Source organism: Betta splendens, chromosome 13 (genome assembly GCF_900634795.4).
Source record: "Betta splendens chromosome 13, fBetSpl5.4, whole genome shotgun sequence".
NCBI lineage: Eukaryota > Metazoa > Chordata > Actinopteri > Anabantiformes > Osphronemidae > Betta > Betta splendens.
The window spans coordinates 20,357,094-20,381,367 of NC_040893.2; the positions used below are offsets into that span (position 1 = coordinate 20,357,094).

General features: G+C 46.9%; 4 protein-coding genes across 8 annotated transcripts; 2 read left to right on the forward strand and 2 right to left on the reverse strand.

Annotated features, from left to right (window-relative positions):
* Positions 1-5: 5 nt before the first annotated feature.
* aqp11 (aquaporin 11) lies at positions 6-1,455 on the forward strand (the record flags this gene model as incomplete). Its single annotated transcript, XM_029171796.3, has 3 exons — positions 6-96; positions 166-282; positions 418-1,455. Coding segments are annotated over 3 exons (300 nt in total), but the record flags the coding sequence as incomplete, so codon positions are not given.
* A 1,124-nt stretch (positions 1,456-2,579) lies between these two features.
* On the reverse strand, positions 2,580-4,875 carry clns1a (chloride channel, nucleotide-sensitive, 1A). Its single transcript, XM_029172221.3, has 7 exons — positions 4,485-4,875; positions 4,086-4,222; positions 3,412-3,540; positions 3,215-3,325; positions 3,073-3,078; positions 2,749-2,922; positions 2,580-2,650 (listed from the first exon to the last, which is right to left on the reverse strand). The coding sequence occupies exons 1-7, from the start codon at positions 4,601-4,603 to the stop codon at positions 2,580-2,582; spliced, it is 747 nt and encodes a 248-aa protein (XP_029028054.1). The 5' UTR covers positions 4,604-4,875.
* A 2,321-nt stretch (positions 4,876-7,196) lies between these two features.
* rsf1a (remodeling and spacing factor 1a) lies at positions 7,197-17,955 on the reverse strand. 5 transcript variants are annotated; one of them, XM_029171551.3, is made up of 18 exons: positions 17,653-17,955; positions 16,212-16,303; positions 15,967-16,059; positions 15,661-15,866; positions 15,462-15,586; positions 14,849-14,953; positions 13,326-14,589; positions 13,021-13,216; positions 12,738-12,944; positions 12,546-12,650; positions 11,984-12,063; positions 11,857-11,905; positions 11,656-11,765; positions 11,432-11,496; positions 10,698-10,875; positions 10,393-10,622; positions 10,022-10,204; positions 7,197-9,905 (listed from the first exon to the last, which is right to left on the reverse strand). In XM_029171551.3, exons 1-18 carry the CDS (start codon positions 17,804-17,806, stop codon positions 9,241-9,243), a joined length of 4,107 nt encoding a protein of 1,368 aa, XP_029027384.1. In that variant the 5' UTR covers positions 17,807-17,955; the 3' UTR covers positions 7,197-9,240. The 5 variants fall into 5 exon arrangements, with proteins under 5 accessions (XP_029027384.1, XP_029027383.1, XP_029027385.1 ...); XM_029171550.3 differs by having other exon boundaries at positions 11,656-11,768; XM_029171552.3 differs by having other exon boundaries at positions 11,656-11,768; positions 13,021-13,192; positions 17,653-17,954.
* A 2,617-nt stretch (positions 17,956-20,572) lies between these two features.
* Positions 20,573-23,438, forward strand: LOC114867817 (pannexin-1-like). Its single transcript, XM_029170851.3, has 7 exons — positions 20,573-20,744; positions 20,850-20,965; positions 21,114-21,286; positions 21,475-21,753; positions 21,847-22,069; positions 22,268-22,511; positions 22,619-23,438. Exons 1-7 carry the CDS (start codon positions 20,573-20,575, stop codon positions 22,702-22,704), a joined length of 1,293 nt encoding a protein of 430 aa, XP_029026684.1. The 3' UTR covers positions 22,705-23,438.
* Positions 23,439-24,274: the final 836 nt, after the last annotated feature.

The window sequence follows — 24,274 nt, forward strand, 5'->3', positions numbered from 1 at the left end:
TCGCGGTTCAGACTGTTATCACACACACACGATGGATGGAGGAGAAATACCGCGTGCACGCGGTGGCAGCAGCCATCACGTCAGCAGTTTATGCAGGTATGTCAAAGCAAACACGCTTTTGTTCACGTGCATCGTTAGTGCCTCTTAACGTCGTTGTGTGTCCAGGTGGCCACGTGACAGGAGCCGTGTTCAACCCCGCCTTGGCCTTTTCCACGCAGTTCCCCTGCGGTGGAAGCTCCTTCGTGGAGCTGTGCGTGGTCTACTGGCTGGGCCCGCTGCTGGGTAAGAGCCTGCAGGTCCTTGCATTGTAAGACACATGTCTGTTTGAATCATTTCTATTTGCAGCAGGTCGCTAGATCTTAACACATAAACACCGAAGCTACTTTGTTCCAGTGATTTTAGCTGATCCTTCTTCAGGTATGATGAGCTCAGTGCTGCTGTTTGATCAACTCGTCCCTCTGCTGCCGAGGGAACCTCAGCATCAGCACCAGGTGAAGAAGACGACATGAGCACGTGTAGAAACTAAGTTACTTTAAACAACACGGAGATGGACCTTTTTACAGGACTGAGGAGATCCAGACTAGATGACATAATCAGAGAACATTTTACAGCTTGACAGAACAGAATAATACTTTTATTTGCCATTAGTCCTACGTGACTTTATGTTGATCATCAGACGTCCTGAACTGCAACAGCCTCTGACAGCCTGAGGATGCTGACGGCACTTTGCAGCATCTGTGTTTTCTCGCAGCTCGTTTTCTGTAAACCTTTTGGATGCGAGGATAAACACCTTCAAAAAGTAGGAACTGGCACAATTGACATTTCATTTATAACTAAATGTTTGCATCTTGTATTTTCATGATTCGGGGACTTAGAGCCCTGCAATCAAGTAATGCTCACTGCAGCAATTTCAGTTATTGATAGACTAATAATAATAATAAAAATAATAATAACTGAGTGCTTTGAAAGTGATTGGCTGTTGAACAGTAGAGGTGTCCAACTCGAGACCTCCCACTCGACTCAGCGTCGATCTTTTGAAGCGGAAGTGTCGTCAAGCAGAATCTCGAGCGCGTTCCGAATCACGTGACCAATGAGAGCGAGAGGCGTCGATACGTCACGTGACTGCCGAGCGGCTTATCTGAAGTTTGAACTGTTGTTTTAATATGTCAGAGCTTCATAGACGTGGCAAGCGGTCCGCAGATGATCTATAAGATGATAGATGATCTAAAGGATAGACAAGTTTCACATTACAGATATCTGTAATGTATTTATGACAAATTCAAAATGTAATCAAAGACTAAAACTACATTTTGACAAGTCGCAATTCCAATATGATATCTTTATTAGTCAGACATCAGTGCAAACGGCACTTCTCCAAAGCTGGAGAGGTGGTGAGAATGTGATTAAAGTCATGTTCTGTGGAAAAATAAAATGAAATAAAGGTCTTTGATTAAACTAACGGAAAAACATGTCTCCTCAATGTATTATTAAAGCAAAGTTGCAGAAGAACAAATACAGCTCTAATAACATCGGACATCAAACATATTTGCCACATCAAGGCTACTTATACATTATTATCCAGAGAGAAACACAATTACACACCTTTGATTAAATAACTTTTATTTGACAATAAAACATAGACTGTGATCCTGAACAACCACGTATCAGCGAGAGTTTGATGGTCAGTCTGCTCTGCAGTTCTCACGCACAACCAGCAGATGTCGCTGTTCTGACTGTGTCAAATGGTGTCGAGCAATGTGTCGATTTCAGACCAACTGTGTCATAGTTGCTCAGTGATTCATGAGGCTTCGATTTCGCCATCTCTATTGAACAGTAATAATTATGCCTAATATATAATTATAATAATGTATATATATTTTCAAGCCCAGGCACTTTTTAGGATGTGAACAGCTGTGTATTTTGAACCTTCAACTTCTTTCTAAAACTGAAAAAATAGATTTAATCTGTTCTTTTTCATAAAACATTCCCCACGAGTCTAAATAAAATCACGAACCACATCCTGAAGGTGCTTCATGTAACGAGGACACCGCGTTTACATGAAGACTTTACATGCTGCAACATTAAAGTGACAAAAACATTAATGTCTCAGTGACTATGTGAAGAAAGGATGTGTTGTAGTATTAAACTAATTATAGTAAATGACATTATTAAATAATTGATTAGTCCTAAAGGAAAACACTGAGTAGTAGCTACTCTAGTTACACCTTGACTCAGGAAATATGACATTTTCTCAAAGATGTGATTTGAGCTCAACCCTCCCTCTTCAGGTTCAGCCTTGGTTGTGGTTCTGTTTTGTAGACTGAAATAAATGCAGCAGAAAAACTACAAAAACTGTGTTTATTAACAAATTGGTACAAAGACGAAAATGCTCCACAGCAGGGAAATTAGAGAAGAGTGGTGAGAGAGAAGGGTGAGAGAACAGGGAGTGAGCACAAGTCACGGCGTTGAAGAAGTGCTGCCATCCAGGACTGTTAGGGTCACACCCATCTACAGGAAGGCCAAGACACTGATGAAGAACCTAAACATCCTGCTCATTTAAAAGATTCAACAATGGAAACTCACCAATGCTCCACATCTGCATCCTCAAACTGTCCGGCCTCCATCGCTGCTGTGTCCACCTCCATACCATCTGTCAGCAATCACAGGACAAACCCCACAGCCTCGTTAAGCATGAAGCCTGCTTCAGCTAAACCACAGTCAAATCAGTGTTTGGTGTGTGACTCAAACCTTCAAATTCAGCTTTGGTGTCCTCGGTGCGGACCCCGGCCATGTGGTACTGCTGTGCCACCGACTGGGCCAACATGCCTTCCAGTCTCTCCAGCGTGGCCTGGCCCTCCTGCGTGAGCGCTGAGAGGCCTTCATCACAGGTGTAGAAGGTTGGGACATCAGTGCGGCCGTGCTCTATGGGACAAGGAGAGCTTACAAGTAGTGAGTAGTTACCATGCGAGTTACTGCTGCCTACCAAACAATCGGCCAACACGCTTATTCGGTGTGAACCTGAGCCTGGTCACGTGTGTGGCAATGTGCATCGATGAAGGTTGGTCGTCCTACCTGCCTCTGCATCCAGACAGTCCAGACGATGGAGAAACGAACAGAGACACGAGGATTAGTGAGGGAACATTTGTGTCTCCACCAGAGCTCAGTCCGTGCAGACTGAACCCGTTTAAGGCGTGAGTCGTGTGCTTGTTCTCACCAGCCTCCTCCACGTCATACTCCTCTCCTTCAAAGTCGTTGTCTGAGTCTTCGTCCTCTGGGTCCGGGTGCAGCGCCTGGCACTCGCACATGGCAGAGAACATGGACTCCACTGCAAAAAGCAAAGGGCATCGACCCGTAAAGGACTGGCACCACTGAGAAATGCGGTGACTCCCACGTGTCCGCCTGGTCACTCACATGCTGCCTTGTCACTGGGCACAAAGCGAATCTCTGTGATCGGGCCTTCATCCCCGCTGTCGCTGCAGTCATCGTCATCATCAGCTGGTGCTGCTTCTGTTTTCTCTACCATTTCTGCGTCATTCTCATCTGAGACCATGGAGGATGAAACACACAGAAACCAGAGCTTCACATTAAGGTTCCTCCAACACTGGGCTCTCTTTTCTATATGCGTGTGTGTCCACGCTTCCAGGACCAACAGATGCTATTGTTAATCTCCACATGGGAGGAAAATAAAGAAACCAGTATGAAAACAAAGGTGCGATCATTGATTATACAAAATAGACAGCAACAATTATTACTGCATGTTCCCAGTGACTAATTGAGAGAGTGTGTGATAGAGGAAGGTTTGATCTGGGACTACTGGTCTGTCACAGCTACTCTCTATATGCCCCATACAAACTAACAGAGCCACTCTGGGTCCATAAAACATTCAGCACTTCAGTAACCGAACGTGTTCTTGTCATTTACCTCTTTCTTACAGCTGGATTTCAAGGACCTAAAAGCCATGTCTGCTATATTTAATCAGTATTGGATAACAAATCTGTCGCACTCAGACTGATATAGATCACAAACAGTAAAAGAACTCAAAGGTTAACTTTAGTCAAGTCCAAGCGTGAAAACTCCGAACGTACCGCCGAGTTTGCCGTTGACCATGACGTACAGATGCTCCTGCGGGAACGCAGCCACGTCCTTGGAGATGGCGTGAAGGCCAATGGTGGGATACTCCAGAGAGAAGCCCATCCCAGAGCCGTCAAACCACGACAGGCGGCTGAGAGATAAACGCGTCCATTAATCAACATCTGATTCTACTCACTGCGAATCCATTGAGCTCTTGCTTTGAAAGCGGCGACCCGGATGTGTTTAGCCTGACACAAACAAGTGCTGACTGGAAGCAATTGTGTGCTTACACTTCTTCAAGTCATTTACTATCACGTATATGATCCGTTCAGTCGACACAACAAGTAAAACAGGAACCTGAGCCTCAAGCAGGCGCTTTAAACACCAAAATAGGCGCCACGTGTAAAACGTACGTTTCAGCGACGTACAGCGTGCCGCAGCCCAGCCTCTGGCCGTCCATCACCGCCGTGGTCTCGGGTTGCTCGTGTCGCACTCCGTCGGTGGGAGGACGGAGGTTCTTTAGGAGAACCATCGCTAACGTCTGTGGAGGCGCAGGAACACGACGACCGGCCTCAACACCAGGCTGCTCGCTAACTAACGCTAGCTAGAAAAGTGCTTCGTGAGGAAGATTTGACAGCTGGAGGCGGATGAAATGCGAACCGGGAAAAGTGCTCAGCGTTAAAAAAAATCTGAGCCGCCCCGGGAGTCGGTGAAGACGCGGCAAAGTCACTGAACGTACGACTTAGCCAAGTGGCGGTGACTGCTCCGCTGCGGCCGCCAGAACAGAGATGAAATATCGCGGCAAGATGAGTAACTGCGTCAGAACAATCACGTGACCAAAATTCCCGAATGTTTGTTCATACAGTCACGCTCCCAATCATTAAAAATATAATTGTGTTACATGTTTTAACGTCCACATTTATTTAATTGTTTGTTTCTGACGTGTTTTAATGCTACAATCTCTAAAGTGACTCACTGGAGTCACGTGTTTAGCGCTATCTCGTGGCAAATAATGCGGCTTCACATTGTATAGTCAAGATTCAAAAAAACTTTATTAAACCCAGTGGGGAAATTGTTTTGCATACTTTGATAGCTGTCACGGCGGCACGGTGGTGCGGTGGGTAGCACTGTCGCCTCACAGCAAGAAGGTTCTGGGTTCGATTCCCGGAGTTTCGATTCCCCGAGTTGGCACGTGGGTTCTCTCCGGGTTCTCCGGCTTCCTCCCACAGTCCAAAGACGTGCACTAGGTTGATTGGCTTCTCTCCATTGCCCGTAGGTGTGAATGGTTGTCTGTCTATATGTTGCCCTGCGGCTGGCGACCCTGCCTCTCACCCGTAGCCAGCTGGGATAGGCTCCAGCACCCCCGTGACCCCGCACTAGGGAGTAAGCGGTTAAGAAAATGGATGGATGATCGCTATCACAGTTGTAGCGACACACAAAAAGGTAGGGAGATTAGAAATAAGAATAAAACACATCTACACACACTCACATCCAATTACTAGCTAAAATTTTATTATACATGTTATTGCATGTATGAGGATCAACCCTTCCAGACAGAGGAGGAGTTGTACAGACTGATGGCACCGGTAGGAAGGTTCTCCGGTGGCGTTCTGTGGAGAACCTAATACTGATCAGCTGTGGCTGAAGGTGCTCCTCTGTCCAGCCACACACTGTGTGGGGGTGGAGGTGTCGTCTATAGAGAGGAGTTGGACCAGCATCCTCCTCTCAGCTACAGCATGTAGGGGGTCCAGCTCCACCCCCAGAACAGAACCAGCACTCCTGATCACTTTGTCCAGTCTGTTACTGTCTGCTACATTCATGCTGCTGCTCCACAAACCACAACCTAAAACACTGGACCCACAGACTCATAGAACATCCTCAGCATGGAGCTGCAGACGTTAAAGGACCTGAGCCTCCTCAGGAGGTACATCCTGCTCTGAGCCTTTTGTTCACAGCTGACGAGTTCTTTTTCCAGTCTTTTTCCAGTCCAGTTTATTGTCAGTACACTCCCAGGTATTTGTACCTGGTCCAAGTTCACTCCCAGGTATTTGTACTCGTTCACCACCTCCACCTCAGCCTGGCAGGCTGATGCTGGCAGGGAGTATAGGATCAGCCTCTCAAAAGCCTCCATGATGTGAGGTCAGAGCCACTGGTCTGTAGTCGTTGAGGACTCTGGGACGTGGCGTCTTATTCACTGGCACAATGCATGACTTCTTCCACCCAAGAGGAACTCTCTCCAGCTGCAGGCTCAGGTTGAAGATGTGTTGGAGGACACCACACAGACTTTCAGCACCCTTGGGCTGATTCCATCAGGTCCTGCAGCCTGCAGCTTGTTCAGCTCAGATCACCTGATCTGCTGTGATTGTGTGTGAGGTGAGGCGGATGTGAAGGGGGGCCTATCCGTAAGAAGTTATTAGAAGAAGAAATCCTTTATTGGCCATTTTCACATATATTTGCCTTCTGCATTAACCCATCCCAGTGGGGAGCAGTGGGCTGCCATGCAAGGCATGGGGCTCTGGTGGGTTTGAGCCTGAGACTTTCCGCTCCGTAGACCAACGCTGTGCCACTGAGCCACCAAGCCAAGCTGGCCCCATTCACAGACCCCTGCACTTGTAGCCAGTGATGGTCCAAACTTCCTTGGTGTTGTTGTTCTGAAGTCTGTGTTTGATATTACGAGCTTGTTGTTAGGAAAGCAGCAATGTTTTATCAGGTACATGGGCGTCCACACAGAAATTAATATAATCTGTGATGCAGTCTGTCAGTGCATCAATGTCCTCCCCATGAGGTTCACAGAGAGCCTCCCAGTCAGTGTCTTCAAAGACGCTCTGCAGAGCAACGCGCTCCTCATCTGTCCACCTTTAACAGTTTTAATGGTGGCGGCTGCCTTTGAACCTGAGGTGTGTTGTGGCAGCAGATAATTCAAATTGTGATCGGACTTTCCCAGAGGGGAGGGGGGCAGTGGAAGAGTCGGCATCTTTACATTAGCATACATCAGGTCCAGTGTCTTCTCACCTCTGGTGGGACAAAAACGGTCATGTACATTTTCCGCTTTGTCATTTAGACCAATCTGTTTCTTTTCACTAATGGACAAAGCAACAAATCTGTAATGATGATGACACACAGGATGTTTTTGAGGAGATCTGTTGAATGTTGTTTTTAATAACTTAGAAAACATTTGTTACAGTGAAACTACAGTAACAGTACAACAGAAACATGAGAGGAGCCATATTTATGTCCAGTGGAGCCTGTTTGAGTCCAGATGAGCCGAACATCAGCTAAACACACGTTAATCATTACTGCTCAAACAAGTCAGCAGATTATTTTTGTCTTTAACAGACAGACAATTGTTTTATCACCAATTGTAGCACTGAAAAAACAGCATAAAAAAAGTTATTTACTGTAAATCTGAATAAAATCTTGATATTGAGCATGAGGAGCACAGCTGAGAACTTCCCTAAACATAATTTCACACCAGGACCAATGTTGTGAAGAGAACAGGAGCAGAATCTGAAACAGCTCTTAAAACCCAGAGTCAAAGATGTTCAATCTGATGACAGACCTGAACCATCTCAGGACCAAGTCACATTTGTAAGTAAAAACCAAACAAATTTTTTTTTCATTAAGTTCAAATTTTTTCTTAAGTCTATATTTAAATCCCCTTCTGTCATCACAGCATGCTGGACTCTTCAAAATGATTCAGAAGGATTCTGGTGTGAGATCACGTCACAGACGACACACATTGATTTAAACTGCAATAAAGAACAAACTTGACATCTTCTGTGGTTCTAAAAACACAGACTCAGTCAGATGTGTTTTATCTGACACATGATCATTAACTCAAATCAGCAGGTTTCACTTTACGGATGTTTGGTGGTTTTTGGTCATATCATTAAATCTTCAAACTGAATCAAACTGAAAAATGCATCTTAAATTGAAAATAAAGTGTCAGGAAGATGGGACATTTAATGTGTAGTTTGCTTTGAACACTTTGGGGGATTTTACCTCAAACAACTTGTTCACAGCTGCTTTGATCGTTTTCACTGATTAACCAGCTGCAGATTTTCTTTTCTTTAATTTCGCATTCTCATATATTAACAAAATCACGTATTACAAACATCCTGTGTTGTTAGTTATTAGTGAACTTGAACCACCTTTTGTAGCAGCAGGTGAAGAACAGAGGGTTCTCTGTTTACTCTCTGTTTTCTCTTTACTCCTCAGAGTAAACCTTGATAACCATCATCCACGTCTGCTTAAAAGCCTGATCCTGGATTTTCTACAGGATCACACAAACATTGAACACTGACTCAACGCTTCATCTGAACCCAAACAGTGATGTGACTGAACGACTTCTCTCCATCTGCTACCTCCAGGTAACAGGAACCTGACGCTCCTGTTCCTTCTGTGTGGGTGGGAAATGAACCAAACCAGTTACGACTCTCAGCTCCAACATGACTCACAGTAGCATCACACCGGCTCTCCTTCATATAGAAAATAGAACACTATACTTTACAAGCGGACTAAGAGAAGAGAACATCTATTATCTTACAAGAAACAGTGTAGAGGCAAAGTTCTGTACAGCAAACAGCGACCAGCGTGAAAGTCAACATGTTTGAGATCAGACTCCGAGCTGGATCCACCCAGTCTGCATTTAACAATAACCCATTTAGTTCAGTTCACTAAAGCATAACACAGTACAGACATCCCAAAGAAATAAATCACCATGATGCCACTTTTAAACATCTGTGTTCAATAATTATTATTAATTTTAATGGTTTGTGGTCGTTTGCAACCACAGCAGAGAAGCACAAACGCGCTCACATCCACTATCTAAGGCAGAAATCAAAGAAAAACCAAACCCACAATTTTTGCATGTTAAGAGCAGCAAGTCAAGAGCCCCCCCCAAGCATTGAGTTTCACACTGGTTCTGTTCTTTTAAGTGCTATGAGAATAATGAAGTGCTTCAGGATGAAATACACCACAAACAGCTTCCTGGGTGTGATCCCCAGAGAGCAAAGGTCACGATGGCTGAGTGAGCAGTGCAGATGGCGAAAGGACACAGGTACTGGTGAGCAGCGTGCAGATAGAACTGTACCACGACATGAGGAGGAGGAAGTGACCTGATGAAGGACAGCTGAAACAAAACATGAGCGTTGCTTCATAGACCAGGGATCATGACTGTGGACTGTGGTGTGTAGAGTTTAACGAGTCCTCCTCCTCCTCCTCCGGATGCAAGGGGCCGTTGTGCCTCCCCAGCATGTCTGACCCCACACTGTCCTTGCTCAACACAGGCGCAGCTGGGCCTCTGGCAGTCCGATGTCCGTTTGTGGGGGACAGGCTGAGGCCCCTCCCCTTTACCTGAGCATCACTGTCGTCCCTCTTCATCTTCTGCCCTCCCTCCTCATCCTCCTCTTCATCGTCAGAGTCGATGCGGTTGAGCCTTTTGCGGACTGGACGATCTTCTTCCGATGACGACTCAGACTCAGAGTCCTCGGACTCAGACTCGTCCGTCGATGGGCGCCGTTTCTTCAGCATCTGTGCGAGTCTCCTGCGCCGCTGCTGTGACAGAATGTCTCTCCTCTTGCCTCGGCCCATGTTCTCCACATGCTCCTCCTCTCTGCTTGTCCTCTTTAACCTCCTCTGTCTGTCTCTGTCCTCTATTTTGCTTCTCATTTGCCTCCGTCTGTCTCTATCTTCCGCGTATCTCCTCCGCTTTTCTCTCGTCCTCCTCCTCCGGAGATCTTCATCCTGTCTTCTCCTGCTCACTCTCCTCCGGTCATCCTCTTCTTCGTCTATATAATCCTCCTCCTCTTCCGAGTCTTTGGAAGACGGTGACGCTGAAAGAAAAGAGGAAGAGGCTGCAGAGTGAAATAAGTGTGCGCCAGGAACACCAAGACAACTACACAGGAAAAGCGCAGGTGCAGCATCAGCGGCTGCTCTGGCACCGACTGACCGTCGCTGTAGTCGCTGGACAGACGCTCCTTCCTGCCGCGTGCCGGCGTCTTGTCCCTGGGGCTGGAGTTGTCCGAGGAGGCCGACGTCTCGCGGTAGTTGACCTGCTGGCGCTGGCCTCGCCTCAGACCGTGTCTCTTCCTGTCGGCCTCGCTGTCAGTCATGTCGCTGAACTGGTCCGAGTCTGGAGGAAAGTTGGAGCTTCATAAGAATCTTACATGTGTCGCTCATCAAACATGAGACTGGGTTATTTTTTACAGTCTCATATCTTAAATCATTTCGCCTGAGCTACTGAAATCTCCCCAGCATCTGTGTGCGCTGTTTGTTGATTTCCCACTCATTAAAACCTGCTTAGCTACATCGTGCACACACCCATGTCTTCATCACTTTCTTCCTCTTCTTCCTCGGACGAGTGCCGCCGCTGCCGCCTCATTCGCTTGCGGCCCCTGTGCTCCGTCCTGCCTGCTCGGTGCTTTCTCACTCCTTTCACGGTCCGTCTGGGCCGGGTCTTACTGTCCCAGCTGCCCACGTCACTGCCCCTTTCTTCGTCATCCTCATCATAATCATCTGCTCCCGATACCCCAAAATCCTCATCCTCTGAGCTGAAATAGGTAGATGAGTAGAATGAATGATGCACAGACACTCTGGCCTGACAAAAGGAAGTGCGTCTGCGTTACCTGTTGCTGAGCATGAACTCGTCCTCACTTTCTGCTGCCGTGCTGTCACTCTCCAGGTCATTGAGTCTCCGCTTCTTCCTGTTCCTGGCAGGGCGACACTGGCTTCTGATTGGCCGGCGACTCTCCCTCCCCTCCTCCGACAGGATGGCAGCGGTAATGTCTTTGCCTCGTCCTGCTCCTATGTCAAAACGATCTATGTCAAGTGACGACTAATTCTATCAACATGGAATGTGGACAATAAATGACTAGAGCTGTTGCTGAATTCTTACTGCCTTTAAAAGGAAAACTTTTCAATGGGGGTTAACCCAAACAATGGCATGTAATATTTAAGAATAAAGAGACAACCAGATTTCTCCATATTTTCTATGCAGAGAAATGATCATTTATTCCTCTGCAAAAGTCCTCTGAAACATTTCAGAGGACTTTTTGCCATATGCTTCCTGTTTTTTTCTGAACCTGCCCCAGCAATGGTTGGACCTACTTGTCGGAAGCTAAACGACCCTTCTCAGCCCAATCACTGCAGCTCAGGTGATTTGTCAGAGCGCAATGCATTCTGGGTGTTGTAGGATATAACCATTTTCAACCACAACACATATTACTTCCGTTGTCCTTGTTTTCTTTGGACATAGACTATCAATGTTAAATGATGTTGCACATTTATTATTCAAATGTAAAATATTTACAACACATCTTGCTTTTTAGCGGTGAAGTATTGCTTTAAGTCACAGACTCACCAGCACAGATGTCCCCAGCGTCCTCCTCTATGGCCTCATCAATGGCATCATCGAAATCATCAAACCTGAGAGACAAGGATTTCTCGCTTTTGTTGTCAAATATGTTTTTCAAAACTCAGAGTGAAGATATGGTGCAGATGCAGATTCAGCGATCATGCATGGTAACAGATCTCTCTGGGATCAACCAGCAGCTCGTGGCAGGCATTCTTCAATAACACACTCACCTGTAGCTGATGTGTTTTCTGGTCCTGGTTGACCTTCTTCCCAGATTTTTGCTCTTTTTAGAATCCTTTTTCTTGGCAGACTTTTCCTCTTCTTCCTCCTCGTCGTCTCCCTGCTAAGACAGTCGACAGCACGTTTAACACGTCACACAGCGTCCGGTCTGCCTTTATTCTGCTGATGTACTGTAATAGCAGTCCACTCACAGGAATAATGTTCTCTACGCTGATTCCCACATAAACCAGCCGCTCCCTCCTGGAGAGTAAACAAATACAAGTGAGAACATGAGAATTCTATGATGAGTTGCTTGTTTGTATTTGCTCGTGTGTTTACCTCCTCTCAGCTCTCTCTTTTTTCTTCAGTGCACTGTCCAGATTCTGCAGCTGCTCCTCCAGTTTCTCACACAGCAGCTTCTGAAGTACGGAGTCAAACACGTCAGAAGTCAACAGAAAAAAGGCTGAATACTAACTATGCAATGCTGTTTTCAATAACTGAAACCAGTAACCAGTAAAGTGCTGAAACCATCACTGAGCCTTGTTTCCCTCATCAAACGTGTATGTGTTCAACCATTAAAACAGCTTCTACTTTCACATATTGCACCACATGGTCACAGCTCAAACACAGACACTATTAGACCAAAAGCCTGACACACAAAAGCCATGTGATATGTGCCATGTGCCAAACGCTGGACTGGAATGTTCTCCAGAAACGCTGCAGGTGTCCAGGGAGGCGAGTCTGGGCCTCTGTTTAAGACAAGAGACGACAGATTCCAGCCATAACTAAACTCCATTGTCTGCTCACAGACATTACTCACGGGACACAGTCAAGACGTGTTTGCTACCAACATGACTTATGTAATGAGCGACATTAGTCTGGGATGAGTGGGACTTCCTACATGTTGGCATGGCGGACAGAACCATTCTCCATCTGGGATCAACATGAGTGGCGGCCGCAGACAGGCTGTGTGGTATCCACTGTCACAGGAGTCGCACAGCAGGATCTGCGAACACAAAACACATGAAACCAGGGGGTTGGGTTTGAATTCACGCTGAGCCCACTGAGACCCCCAGCCTGGATGCTCACTCACCAGCTCAGGGTGGTTGGGCAGGCCACAGTGGGTGCAGGCGTCCTCACTGGGATGCTCCTCAGATTTACACGAGTCCTCAGAGTTGCTCCCTTCGCTTTCCTCTTCTCCGCCTTTTTTCCCCCCTTCCTCCCCCTCTCCTCCCCCACTGAGTCGGCGCCTCTTTGAACGGATGTTGGACCAGCGAGGGCGTCGATGCCTCCGTTTACCCTGAAACCACAGCGGAGTCTATCAGCACATGCATCTGAGCAAACAGACGTGGTGCTGGTTTGGACAGGACACCCACCCTTTGCTTCCTTATCTGACCAACAGCTTGACTGTTTCTCTCTCTCCTCATTGTTTGACTCTGCTCACCCTCCTCATCTTCCTCCTCCTCATCTTCCTCTCTTGATCTGCTGGACAGAACCTGCTTCATTTGCGGCTTCTTTGTCTGGCTCTCCGCAGCCTTCGAGCTCGGCCTGCAGGTTGGCAAAGCAGATGAGCTTCAAGAAAAAAAAGGTATATTTTATATGGAATTATTAAATTAACTGCTAACTTTTACAACTCAAAAAACAAACTTCTCTCAGTTTTAATCATTTAAAACAAGTATACCTGCAAATCCTTGCAGATCTGCGCAAAGCCTTGTCTTCCTCCTTTGTTCCTTTTCCCCTCAACTTATTTCTCCGGTGAGGGGGGATTTTAATCTTTAGCCTGATTCCTTCTTTCTGGAGTTCAGAGGAGGCTTCCTCCAGTGGTCGCTGCCTCACCTCTGCACCAGCATCCTTGACCTGCACCAGGGATGCCAATCTCCCATTGAGCCCATCTTCATGGAGCTCTGTCTCTAGTTTGAGTGGTGGACCTGTGCTCCCTGATTCTCCTTCCACCTTTCCTAAAGTGCTTTCATTTCTTTCATGGTAACGCTTCTCCTCGCCTTCCTCCACGTCATCATCCTTCTGCTGATCAGCAAAGAGGCCAATATTCATCCCCATTACTAACTGCTCCTCTGCTGACTGTCTTTGGGTTTCCTGTGTCAAGTCTGACTGAGATGATACACAGACTGATTTCATCTTGATTCCTTCAGGGATTTTTCCAGCCGTCTGAGCTTCAGTCACTGTGTGAGGATGAAGAGCTGTTGCTGCTTCTGGTGATTCCCTGTCAACAGGTCCTTTCCTCACTAGTACTGACTGCCGACCGACCTCCCTCTCATCCACCCCTCTGCACCCTGTGTGGTCTAGACTTAGTCCATCAGAACCAAGGCTTCTGTGATGCTCAGACGGGCTACGAATAACCCCAACGTGACCCACTACACCCACTTGGCCTATGACTCCATTTTGTCCCTCTTTGTGTGGGAGGAGGAGAGGTTCTCTCCCGTTGGTCAGTTCTTGCCTTGAGGCAGTGGCTACTCGTGGATGCTGCTGTGGGAAGGACACTAGACCACCAGGAGGCGCCAATGAGCTCAGCAACTTCCCATCTTTTCCATGAGTGTCCTTAGTCTGGATCACAGATGGGTTACAAACAATAATACTGCTGCTGCAGTTGTTGTTGTTGTTGTTGTTCTTCAGGTGGTTGCTGTGGAAGCTCTCTGCAAGCTTAAGCTCCCTCTTCTTTAGTGGTATTTTAGCCTGCTGACTGCTTCTGACGACTGCCCGTTCTGCCTCCTCTTTTTTGCTCACTTCCTGCTTGGTCACCGCTACGCTGGGCACCATGACGACAGAGACAACGTTTTTGGGAGTTTGGGATTCCCTAGGTTCTGATCTGATGGAGGTGATGGTGCTCACGCGGTTATCAAACACAAGCTGACTGTGGTCCTTCTCTTCTTTTACGCTGGCTTCAGTGGGTTCCTGTTTAATAGGCAGCATCTGCTCCTGCTTTAGCACTGCAAAACAAACAAAACAAAAATAGAAACATTTAAGTCTACAAAAAGAGGACCGAGCAATAAAAGCCGATATGAGAAAGGCCAACAGAGTCCAAGATGAAATGCGAATACCTTCATTTTACTCAAAAACTTTACTGCTTTCTCTTCTGATGAGTCACAAACAATTGAACACTACAGGATTAGGTTTGAAGGATCAATGAACACATTGACAGAACCCAGTTAGAGTGAGACAGGAAAACCTGCTTTCTTAGTTTGGTACCTTTTAGAGATTTCTCTTCCTTCGCAGGGTCAAGCTTCTTAGTGCCAGTGTCTTCCTCTGGGCTCATGGAGGGTTCAGGTTTGGATTCCCGCCTGGCTCCAAACTCTGAATTGTCAATAACCACACATATACCAAAAAAGAAAAGGATGTGAATTAAAATTCATCCTGTAAATATCATTTGATTTAAGTTAATTTAGATAAACCAAAAGTTTAATTGTTCGAGTTAAAAATATTTTACTGATCTTAGAAGCATTCTGAAAAAGGTTGTGTTTTTCTTTGAATAGTCAACTTTTAGGACATAATGTTTGGTAATTACCAGTTTTTATATTGCTGGACGTTCTGTTTTTACCTCTGGTCACGTTATGTCAGAAAAGCATGACATTACTACATGGGGGACATGAATTTCCATTTTTCTTTGAAAACACAGATGTGATAAAAATCTATCAGCGTATCACCTCAAAGTAAGACCACACCTCAAACAGATCAAGTCCACTTGAGCACTGAATGTGTAAACAAACAACTCTGCACAATGACTTAACCAGACTTAACCCAGTGGAAACACCACAGGGTTCAAGTGAGAGAGGTTCAATGATTAATATTTTGGCAGACACACCTGCATCTTTGTCTTTGGGGCTCCTGCATTCAGCCTGGTTCTGGTTCCGGTCACAATCCTTATTGTGATAAGGATCAATTTGGGCCTTCAACAGCTCCAGAGCCTCGGCCAGGTCATTACGAGTCCTAAGAACGTGATTTGGTTAAGGGAGTAAAACCGAAAGATTGATGAGACAACGGACAGAAGTAGGTTGAACTACCTGACAATGCACGTCCACGTGGATCCATCCAAGTCATCCTGCTCCTCTGTGTAGAGCCGGATGTTCTGCTCCTGGTCCAGCTGAAACCAGTACATGAGACCCTGGCGGTCCCGGCCTATGGGCTGCAGACGCATCTTCTCAGGATCCTCCTCATTAATGGCCATCTTGAATTTGAGGTTGTCATCAAACTGACACTCGCAGAGATACTGAAGGGACAATTAAAAGAGAAAACGACAACAAAGTGAAGTTTGCTGTTGATTGGCCATTAGGACTAATTTGTAGAGTTAATTACAGATTGCATCGTACTTTGAGAATACTAGACTTGCATTCTATGGACATCTCCTGGTAGCCTTTCCGTTCCAGCTCCCAAGCCCAAGTGCTGTTTAGCTCCTGGCAAACCTAAAGCAAATAAACATCACATACAGTCCTTGCATATTCACAGGACCTTCGTTTCCAGACTGATCTGTTCAGCTTGATGTGTTTTCCTATTTCAGTACAGAACAGGTGTACTGGTCTATATCGCATATCAAATACACTAGTTGAACTCTCACCTTAGCCAGATGTTTCTCCCAGCGGTCAGAGGACACAGACCTCCCCAGTTTTCGGAGCAGCTTTACATGAAGCTCTACAAGTGCTTTAGGAACTGGAAAACAAGAAGGAACAGAGCGAAACAGCTCTTCACTTTAACCTTTTCACTTCAAGACTAGCGCCACAAGGCACTCATCCAGCAGCGCTGTCCTTCTACAAATCTTGAAAAACTTATTCAACTTAACTTTAATCATAACACATTTCTATTATGTATGTAGTACATACATTTTAGACTTTGCTGAGTCATCATCAAACAACTTGACAACCTCATTTTTTCATATATCATTTTATGAAAAATATCAAATATGGTTCCATACGTAAATTTGAGAACACGAAAGCATTGAAGGAGTTGCATCCAGTATTAGGCACACTGACATGATGTTTCAGGGGTGAGACTCTTTATTAGGCTCTAGAAATAGTGATGCGCGCACAGGCTCCGTGTCTGAAAACTCGTGACATAATTAACTTTGCTCAATAGTCGCCGTTAGCTTCGCGACTCGATGCTAAACACGTCTGAGAAGCTACAAACAGCAGACCTAGCGGCGATGAGAACATCTGGTCAGTTACTAGGCAGGACTGGCTGACGCAGCCTGCAAAGCTACTGACAAGACAGCTCCTGGACTCAAATGTTCCACTGTGGTTTATCGGTGGTTGTTGTAGGTGAATTAAAAATTAACACAATCTCTGATGCTAGCCAGTTAGCCGGAAGCCAACTTCCTATTGCGCACGCGCATACTCGACAACCCCAAAAAATAACTGAGCGTTTGTAGCCAACGTCATAGCTCAGCTTCCATAGCGGTCCAAAAAATACACGACAGCGGGAAAACATGAGCGTGAGCCCGTGCTGGAAGCGCGTGAAGGAGGATGTCACGCCAGCCCCGTCTGCCTGTGAGGCAAGGCCGGTGAAACATTCCACCTGACTAGATTCCGGAGCTAGCTGGCTGCCCGTGTGTGGCCGCTCCGCGCTGCTGCATCATGGCTCCCACCTCAAGTTTGGTGTTAACGCATCAACATTATGAGCCTGGCACTCGACCCTGGCTGGAAGCCCGCGGAGCCGAACCTCCTAACTGCGAACACAACGGTAAATGAAGCGGGGTTAGCTTCGTGGTATCGGGCTCCGTTTCCACTGGACAAACTCCTTCTAGGAAACTGTGACTCTGGTCCAGTAAAGCGCGGACTCAGCCTCGGTGCGATGCTGCTGCTGCCGCCACACACAGAGAGAGAGGGGGAGCGAGACATACACACACATACACACGTTTACACACACGCACGCACGCACGCGCACCGTTTTCGTCATCATGGTGATGATGGTAGCGGTGGCCCCCTTCTCCTCCGGTTTCAAGTGTCGCAGCTTTCCAACACTTCTTGGCCCCACTGCCGCCACCGCTACCACCGACGTCTCACCTGTCGTCGTGTCCCGTAGATGCCTCTCCATCTGCGGGAAAGTCATCTCAGGCAGGTCCAGCGCCGCTCCGTACCGCTCCAGGAACGAACAGACCTCGGCAAAGCTCGGGCAGAGCGCCGGGCCACAGCTTCTCACCACCGCCGGAGCAGCCATCTTTCCAAGCGGAGAGAAACGGGAGGGGAGGGCCCGCTGCGAGGATGCGACTCGTGCGAACGAAATGAATGGAGAGAGTGAAGCGTCTACCGGCGTCGAGCTGGACGATGCAAATGCACGTAGCTTCCGAAGGAAGATTTCAAAATAAAGTGGTGGTGGATAGTATGTGGTGGAAGAATAAGTTACTATGCTGCAGAAGCATTAGCATTATAAATAAAACTTAGTTACATTTATAATAGAGGTTTACAAAACTCTTGAAAATACATTAACTACACGTTTACAGACTGGTAAATATATATTTTGATGTATAGTATAAATAGTTTTTTTTTACCTGGTATACCAGTTAATTAATTCAATTCAGGTTATTCATTAGTTGATATTTTATTTCCCTGAGAATAAAAAAACTAATAACAATAAATCAAACAGATAAACTAAGAAATCAGTACTGTATTAGGCATAAATACACTACTGGACTGCTGGTGCTGACCAAATGTTAAACAATTTTAATCGATTAACCAACTGTCAGTATGTTAAGCATTTAAATGTAGATTATAGTTTACCAGGTGCAAAATGAGCGAACGCACATTTTACACTTTAGAATGTAGTCTGTTTCCAGCGTTGTTGTGTGTATTTTGCAGCAGCTTGACGGAGCTGTGAGAAGTTGGGGAAAAACCAGGGAGGGCAGTGCGAGAAAAACGCCCAGAATTCAGTGCGAAAACCCGACATCAACATTAGTTCCAGTGTGTTTTTTACATTTCCAAAAATCACGTAACGTCTCACACTCATCAACCGCAAACAAACAAAACAGCGGCTCCGTCTCGACACTTCAGTTTTATGTTTCAAGTATGTTTTTGGTGTAGTCGTAAACACTTGTTTTTTTCTGAAGCCAAGTAGTACTGCATGATGCGCAGGTAGTCACGCTTCACAACAGAATGCTGCGTTTATGGACTGTTGGAAATATCCTAGAAATCAGCTCCCTGATATTAAAGGTCGTCGTCAACCACTTCAGAGAGGAGAGATGTGATCACATTTACTTCATTCGTAGTCGCCGCTGTGTGTGGTGGGCTGAAACGGTGCACACAGCAAAGTATGGAGTTAAAGCTGTCCAAATCCAAATTGCAATAGATGTGAGATCACAATCCAACTGTAACCCCAGCTTCTGAGTAAATTATATACACATATATATGAAAAACGGGGTAAATTTTCGTTCAGTTTGGGTTTGGGGGAATATTATATTCTGGTTTTGGGCACTTTTCTCTGGTTTGAGTTAATTGGACTGGACCTATGGATCCTGTGCTGGACCAGCGACCCATTCAGGGCCACCAGCAGGCCCGCGACGCTTACAAGTAAGTGGTACAGGATGAGTAAGTGACTTGTAGTTGTTGGGAGGTTGTAGTGTAGTGTAGTGTAGTGTAGTGTAGTGTAGTGTAGTGTAGTGTAGTGTAGTGCTGTACGGGAGTTGAAAAAAAGCAGGAACAAATGGTGTTTAAGTAGTTTTATTGGTGTGTAGCTCCCACCTTTTTTAATGTTTAATGTGTATATGAACTTATATGAAAAAAGTGGTTATTTCCTCGACGTTCTACGTCAATTCAACCTGGGTTTAACCAAAACACAGCAAGTTTTCTTTATAAGTTGAAACCCGGGCTTTGTCTGACCTGGCGAACGTGACAAGCTGCATGTGAACGCATCATGCGAGCATCAGAGCTTGGCGCGGGTACGTGAAGGCATCTGTTTATAAGGAGGCGGAAGAAGTTTGGCTCTGGCAGGAAGAAGATTGATTTCGAAACTTGTTTATTGTTTAAGCTGTTGCGCTTTGTTTCGCCGCTTCATATAGATCCAATCGCTCCAACCTGCCGTTTGCGGCTGCGGGCGACCTTCAAATGAAGCCATGTCTTTTTAATAGATAGATTGGCTTAAACGTGAGCCCCGCTCGGAGGTAAGGTTCTGTTCACGTTGTCGTTTTACGACACAACGACGCTATAAGATAATTAGCACCAGTGTGGCAACATCCGTGAAACCAGTCAGTCTGGTTTATGAATGACCAGCTTTGAAGTGGCTGTAACGATTTTGTTTCCTGATGTTGTGATGTTACGCATCCCCGCCGTACACCGCTTCTGAATGAATGTCTCCTAGCTATAAAACACTGGAAACATGCAGCTTCAGACAATGATGTTGGACTTGAGGCGATCACAGGTTGTCTTCAGCCTCCGGGTTAAACAGAGCAGCGCGTTGGTTTCTCTATGTTAAAGCCAACACACAAGGCTGAGTGGACTCAGGCAGACTGAACGTCACCAGCCTCACACTGAAACCACTCAGGTTGTATGTCTGCGATTATGTGGTTTTTAATATGCATGATAAATATGTATGAGCACAGAAATGACCTTCAATCAGAAAACCTTTAATATCAAAGTATGTAAAAAGAGCTGAATAAATTAGATAAATATGTTACAAATACCCGTTCTCCTTTTGAAGTGATGAAGAATAAGATGTTGAAAATCTGAGGTCTATTTAGTTGCTTCAGGAAGCAAAGCAGGAGAGTTGGCAGTGAGACAGAATAGACCAGGGGTGGGCAGTCCTGGTCCTCGAGGGCCGGGGTCCCTGCTGATCACCTCCACTCCCTGCTTTGCATTCAGCAAATCACATTTGTCAGGCTTGAAGAAGCGAGTGTCTGAAGTTCATGTGGAGTGACGCTTCCACACTCGACAGAACAACCCGAGAGCCTGAAACGGCAGTAACATTCCAGCTTGATGTGTGTCGGCAGGTGACATGGCCATCGCCAACGTAGCTACAGAGTATGTGTTCGGTGATTTTCGTCAGAAGGAGCAGAAGCACCGCAACGTGCGAACTGAGCTGGCTGTGGACAAGATGGTGACCTGTGTGGCAGTGGGCCTGCCCCTGCTCCTCATCTCACTGGCCTTCGCCCAAGAGGTTTCTGTTGGTGAGAGTCTAGAGTCTGTGCTACAGCTGGATCCAGAGAGGTTTTCTTAAAAAGAGTCCACAACGAGCTCATCTACTGCAAACGTTGTTGTGTTGATGCCCTCAGGTACTCAGATCAGCTGTTTTCCCCCGGCCAACTTCTCCTGGAGGCAGGCTGCGTACGTGGACTCGTTCTGCTGGGCGGCTGTGCACACACACACTATGCCCTTGTGGCTGCACAAGGTACGTGGGCACAGCTGAGGTACGGCGTGAAGGAAACCTCCCACCAGGTCATGATGAGCTATTTGTTGTTCTATGTGTTTTCTAGTAGTGCGGCTCCAGAGAGTCACTGGTCGCCTTATTGTCCAGGCCTGTTCTGTCTCCTCACCAGTTCTTTCCTTACGTCCTGCTGTTGGTGGCCGTGCTCATGTACACTCCTGCGTTGTTCTGGAAGTTCTCCGCGGCGCCACTCCTGCAGTCGGACCTCAGCTTCATCATCGAGCAGCTGGACCACTGCTACAACCGCGCAGTGACTCTGGCCAAGCGCATGAACACCTCAGACAGGTACGGAGCCATGCCCCAGGCCGGCGTTGGAGCTTTCTCCACCTGTGTGGTTTCAAGCCACTGGATTCAGCTTCAACGTTGCAGACGACCAGCTGGAGATTAAAAGTTGTACTTTAGGAAGCCAGAGCTGATCAGAACAACGTGCATGATGGTCACTGTCTCTGCTCCGTATTTGCTCTGTCTGCCAGCGACCCCACCGAGGGCTGCTTCAACTACCCACTGGTGGAGAACTTCCTGTCCACCAAGCGTCACTCGCGGCTGCTGCTGTTGCACTACCTGCTGTGCCGAGTGCTGACTTTCATCACACTGGTGTGTGCCTGCGTCTACCTGGGCTACTACCTCCGCCTGGCCTCCGTTACGGATGAGTTCAGCTGCGTCCTGCGTGTCGGCCTGCTCACCTTTGACCCTGGTGTTCCTGAGAAGGTGCAGTGTAAGCTCATCGCTGTGGGCGTCTTCTCGCTGCTGAGGTATTTGTCAATTGTGCAAAACAGACGGAGCTGCATTTAGAAAGCAGAGCGATCATACAGTCTGTGGTACCAAGCTGCTGTCTCTGGCTCCAGCCTGGTCAACCTGGTCCTGTTCATTGCACTGGTCCCTGTGGTGGTCTATGCTGCTCTCCGTCCCCTCCTCTGCCACGGATACGCTCAGTTCCTGGACAGCTACCAGTCGCTGCCCACAGTCAGCGTCCTGCCCACGCCTGCTGGCCAATGGGACGACCTGTCTCTGTATCTGCTGTTCCTGGTGGAGAACATCAGTGAGCTGAAGTCCTACAAATACATGAAGGTCTGTTGTTGATCAGGATATTTTTGATACTAAGCTGCATTGATTTAAAAATACTAGCTGGATTAATTCATACATGTGCACGGACAGCAGGCTTGCTTTGTGAATTGCTGGAGACATAGTTCATTCCTGATCTAAAAAGATTGTTAAATGATTAGTGCCACCATAAAAAAAACCTTTTCTAATGTGGCTTGGCTGTAGGTGTTGGAGCTTTTGAGGAAACAGGGTCAAACCTGTGGAGACAACTTTGATGCCATCAGTCTGCTGCAGACGCTCTATGTAGTGAAGATGGACAATGTGGATGGGAAACGTCCTGGTGCTGCAGGGAAGCAGGAGCAAGTAGCAAAGAATGCCACTGACTGTGCTAGCATCCCTCCATCCAACGCCGGAGCGGCGCAGAGCCTCAGCCTTCACAACGACACCAAGAAGGAAACGGAGATGAAAGGTGAGAGCTGAGGTCAGAAGGTAGCTCCATCCACCAACACCTGTGTCCTGCTACGACGCTTCATAGCGTTCAGCCCTTACTGTCGTCGTTCCTTCATGTGTTCTCAGAGCTGACACCTTTGCTGCTGAGAACCGCTCACGTAACGAGCAGGAGCGGCGCCGAGGGAGGGCCTGTCCATCCGCCGGCCATGTGACGGGCTGGGTCAGCCCCCGCCCCCGTGGAGCGACAGACGCTGCAGCAGCTCGTCTTCTAGACGGGGACTCTAAGGCTTCCACGGGTTTCAGTTTGAGCTTTCAGTGTTTTTGTTTGGATGTAGAATTATTGTGAATGTGACCTCGTTAAGCTGAGGATGAACACACTACAGTGCCTCAGTCCTGATTGCTGGTCTCATCAGGTGGGCGGTTCTGTGCCCTGCCAGGACTCTCACAATGAGCCAATGAGAAACGGCCCGTCCTTATATGTGTGGGTTTGATTTGACTTGATGCATGAGTGGACGCTTGCCGCCTCAGCCGGTGGGACGCGGTGCATGGGTACGTTCCACACGTTGGTTGGATTTGCTCGTGTCTTAACGCAGGAATGAGGGCGTGTCCAGGCTGCAGTCGTGTGGTTTGCTATTGACAGTGTAATGTATTTATTAGTTGTGGGAAAATGAGCAATGAGTGAAACCAACCAATGATGAGTTATTCACTGGCTGCTTTGAACCTTATTCATGTTCTAAAGACAAGAATTCTGGAATGGTTCAAACCTGTTTTTCAACTACAGCGTATTAGTTATTAATAACTAATATTAATAATATAGGCTTGGATTTCTCCAAGCTTTAGTTGAATCGTTTGTGTGAGTTTCTTCTGTTTCTTGACTGTTCGGACGTCTGACGGGAAGTCCACGTGCCACTTTGGGAACCTCAAGAATAAACATACCTCTTGCTTCCTGAGCCTCCCGCTGTTTTTACTGCACTAACATGTGGCTACTTGTGGGTGTCTCCTTGATGTTGGATTAGTGATGTGGTCTAGATCTTGGGAACAAATAAAAGGGCAGAATGATGAATGGAGACAGAGTGTGTCAGCCCTTTGTTCAGAGAACGTTACAGGTGGGAAACCTCACTGAAGATAAATGTTTGGCCTTCAGTCAACTTTCCTCAGAATGAACAAACTACTGGATGGAGGTGAAACGTTTCTACTGAAGAGAGCAAGTCCAGCTGACAAGACTCAACTTTCAGATAACTTCACTTGGATGACAGAGAATCTCCACCGACTAGGACTTTAGGTTTGTACTTACCTGGCCTTTTGAAAAGGCTCACCTCGCCACCATCCAGCCCAGCCGGACCCTTCAACTCCTCAGTCGTCGCATGGATGAGCTGGAATGTTTCCTGCGAAATGTGGTCACGGACAATGTCCTCATCTGACAGAGTCTTCATCCTGTCGTGCTTGGCTCTGACAGCCTTGATGAGTAGGTGCAGGTCAGTGCGGTTGTAGGTCAGGACAGCCCCGGCAAACGCAGACTTAAAGGCAGCGTACTTGGAGTGACTGTCTGTTCAAATGGCTGCGTCAAATCGAGGGATCCAGAGAAACCCCCCTGTTCACCAAGGCTCAAACAAAGTCTCCACAGCTGTTGGGCCTTATGCACGACAACACCCATGATCCACTTACAGAATTTTGGAGACCGGTTGATTGGCCAGTCGGAACCTTTCCATGGCTCCACTGCACGTTGGTGCCAGCTTCTCTGTGGACTCCTCATAGGTCAACGCAAACGTCACTATCTGGGAG

Excerpts from the sequence above, each read along its gene's own strand:
- rsf1a (XM_029171550.3), bottom strand. The coding sequence starts at position 17,806 with ATGGCTGCTCCGGCGGTGGTGAGAAGCTGTGGCCCGGCGCTCTGCCCG. Across the intron at positions 15,587-15,660 it reads ACGTGGACGTGCATTGTCAG|GACTCGTAATGACCTGGCCG; the intron begins GTAGTTCAACCT and ends TCACGTTCTTAG. Across the intron at positions 10,876-11,431 it reads CGCTGGGGACATCTGTGCTG|GAGCAGGACGAGGCAAAGAC; the intron begins GTGAGTCTGTGA and ends GTTTTGACATAG.
- clns1a (XM_029172221.3), bottom strand. The coding sequence starts at position 4,603 with ATGGTTCTCCTAAAGAACCTCCGTCCTCCCACCGACGGAGTGCGACAC. Across the intron at positions 4,223-4,484 it reads ACGCTGTACGTCGCTGAAAC|CCGCCTGTCGTGGTTTGACG; the intron begins GTACGTTTTACA and ends TTTATCTCTCAG. Across the intron at positions 2,651-2,748 it reads CACCAAAGCTGAATTTGAAG|ATGGTATGGAGGTGGACACA; the intron begins GTTTGAGTCACA and ends GATTGCTGACAG.
- LOC114867817 (XM_029170851.3), top strand. The coding sequence starts at position 20,573 with ATGGCCATCGCCAACGTAGCTACAGAGTATGTGTTCGGTGATTTTCGT. Across the intron at positions 21,287-21,474 it reads CGCATGAACACCTCAGACAG|CGACCCCACCGAGGGCTGCT; the intron begins GTACGGAGCCAT and ends TCTGTCTGCCAG. Across the intron at positions 22,070-22,267 it reads AGTCCTACAAATACATGAAG|GTGTTGGAGCTTTTGAGGAA; the intron begins GTCTGTTGTTGA and ends GCTTGGCTGTAG.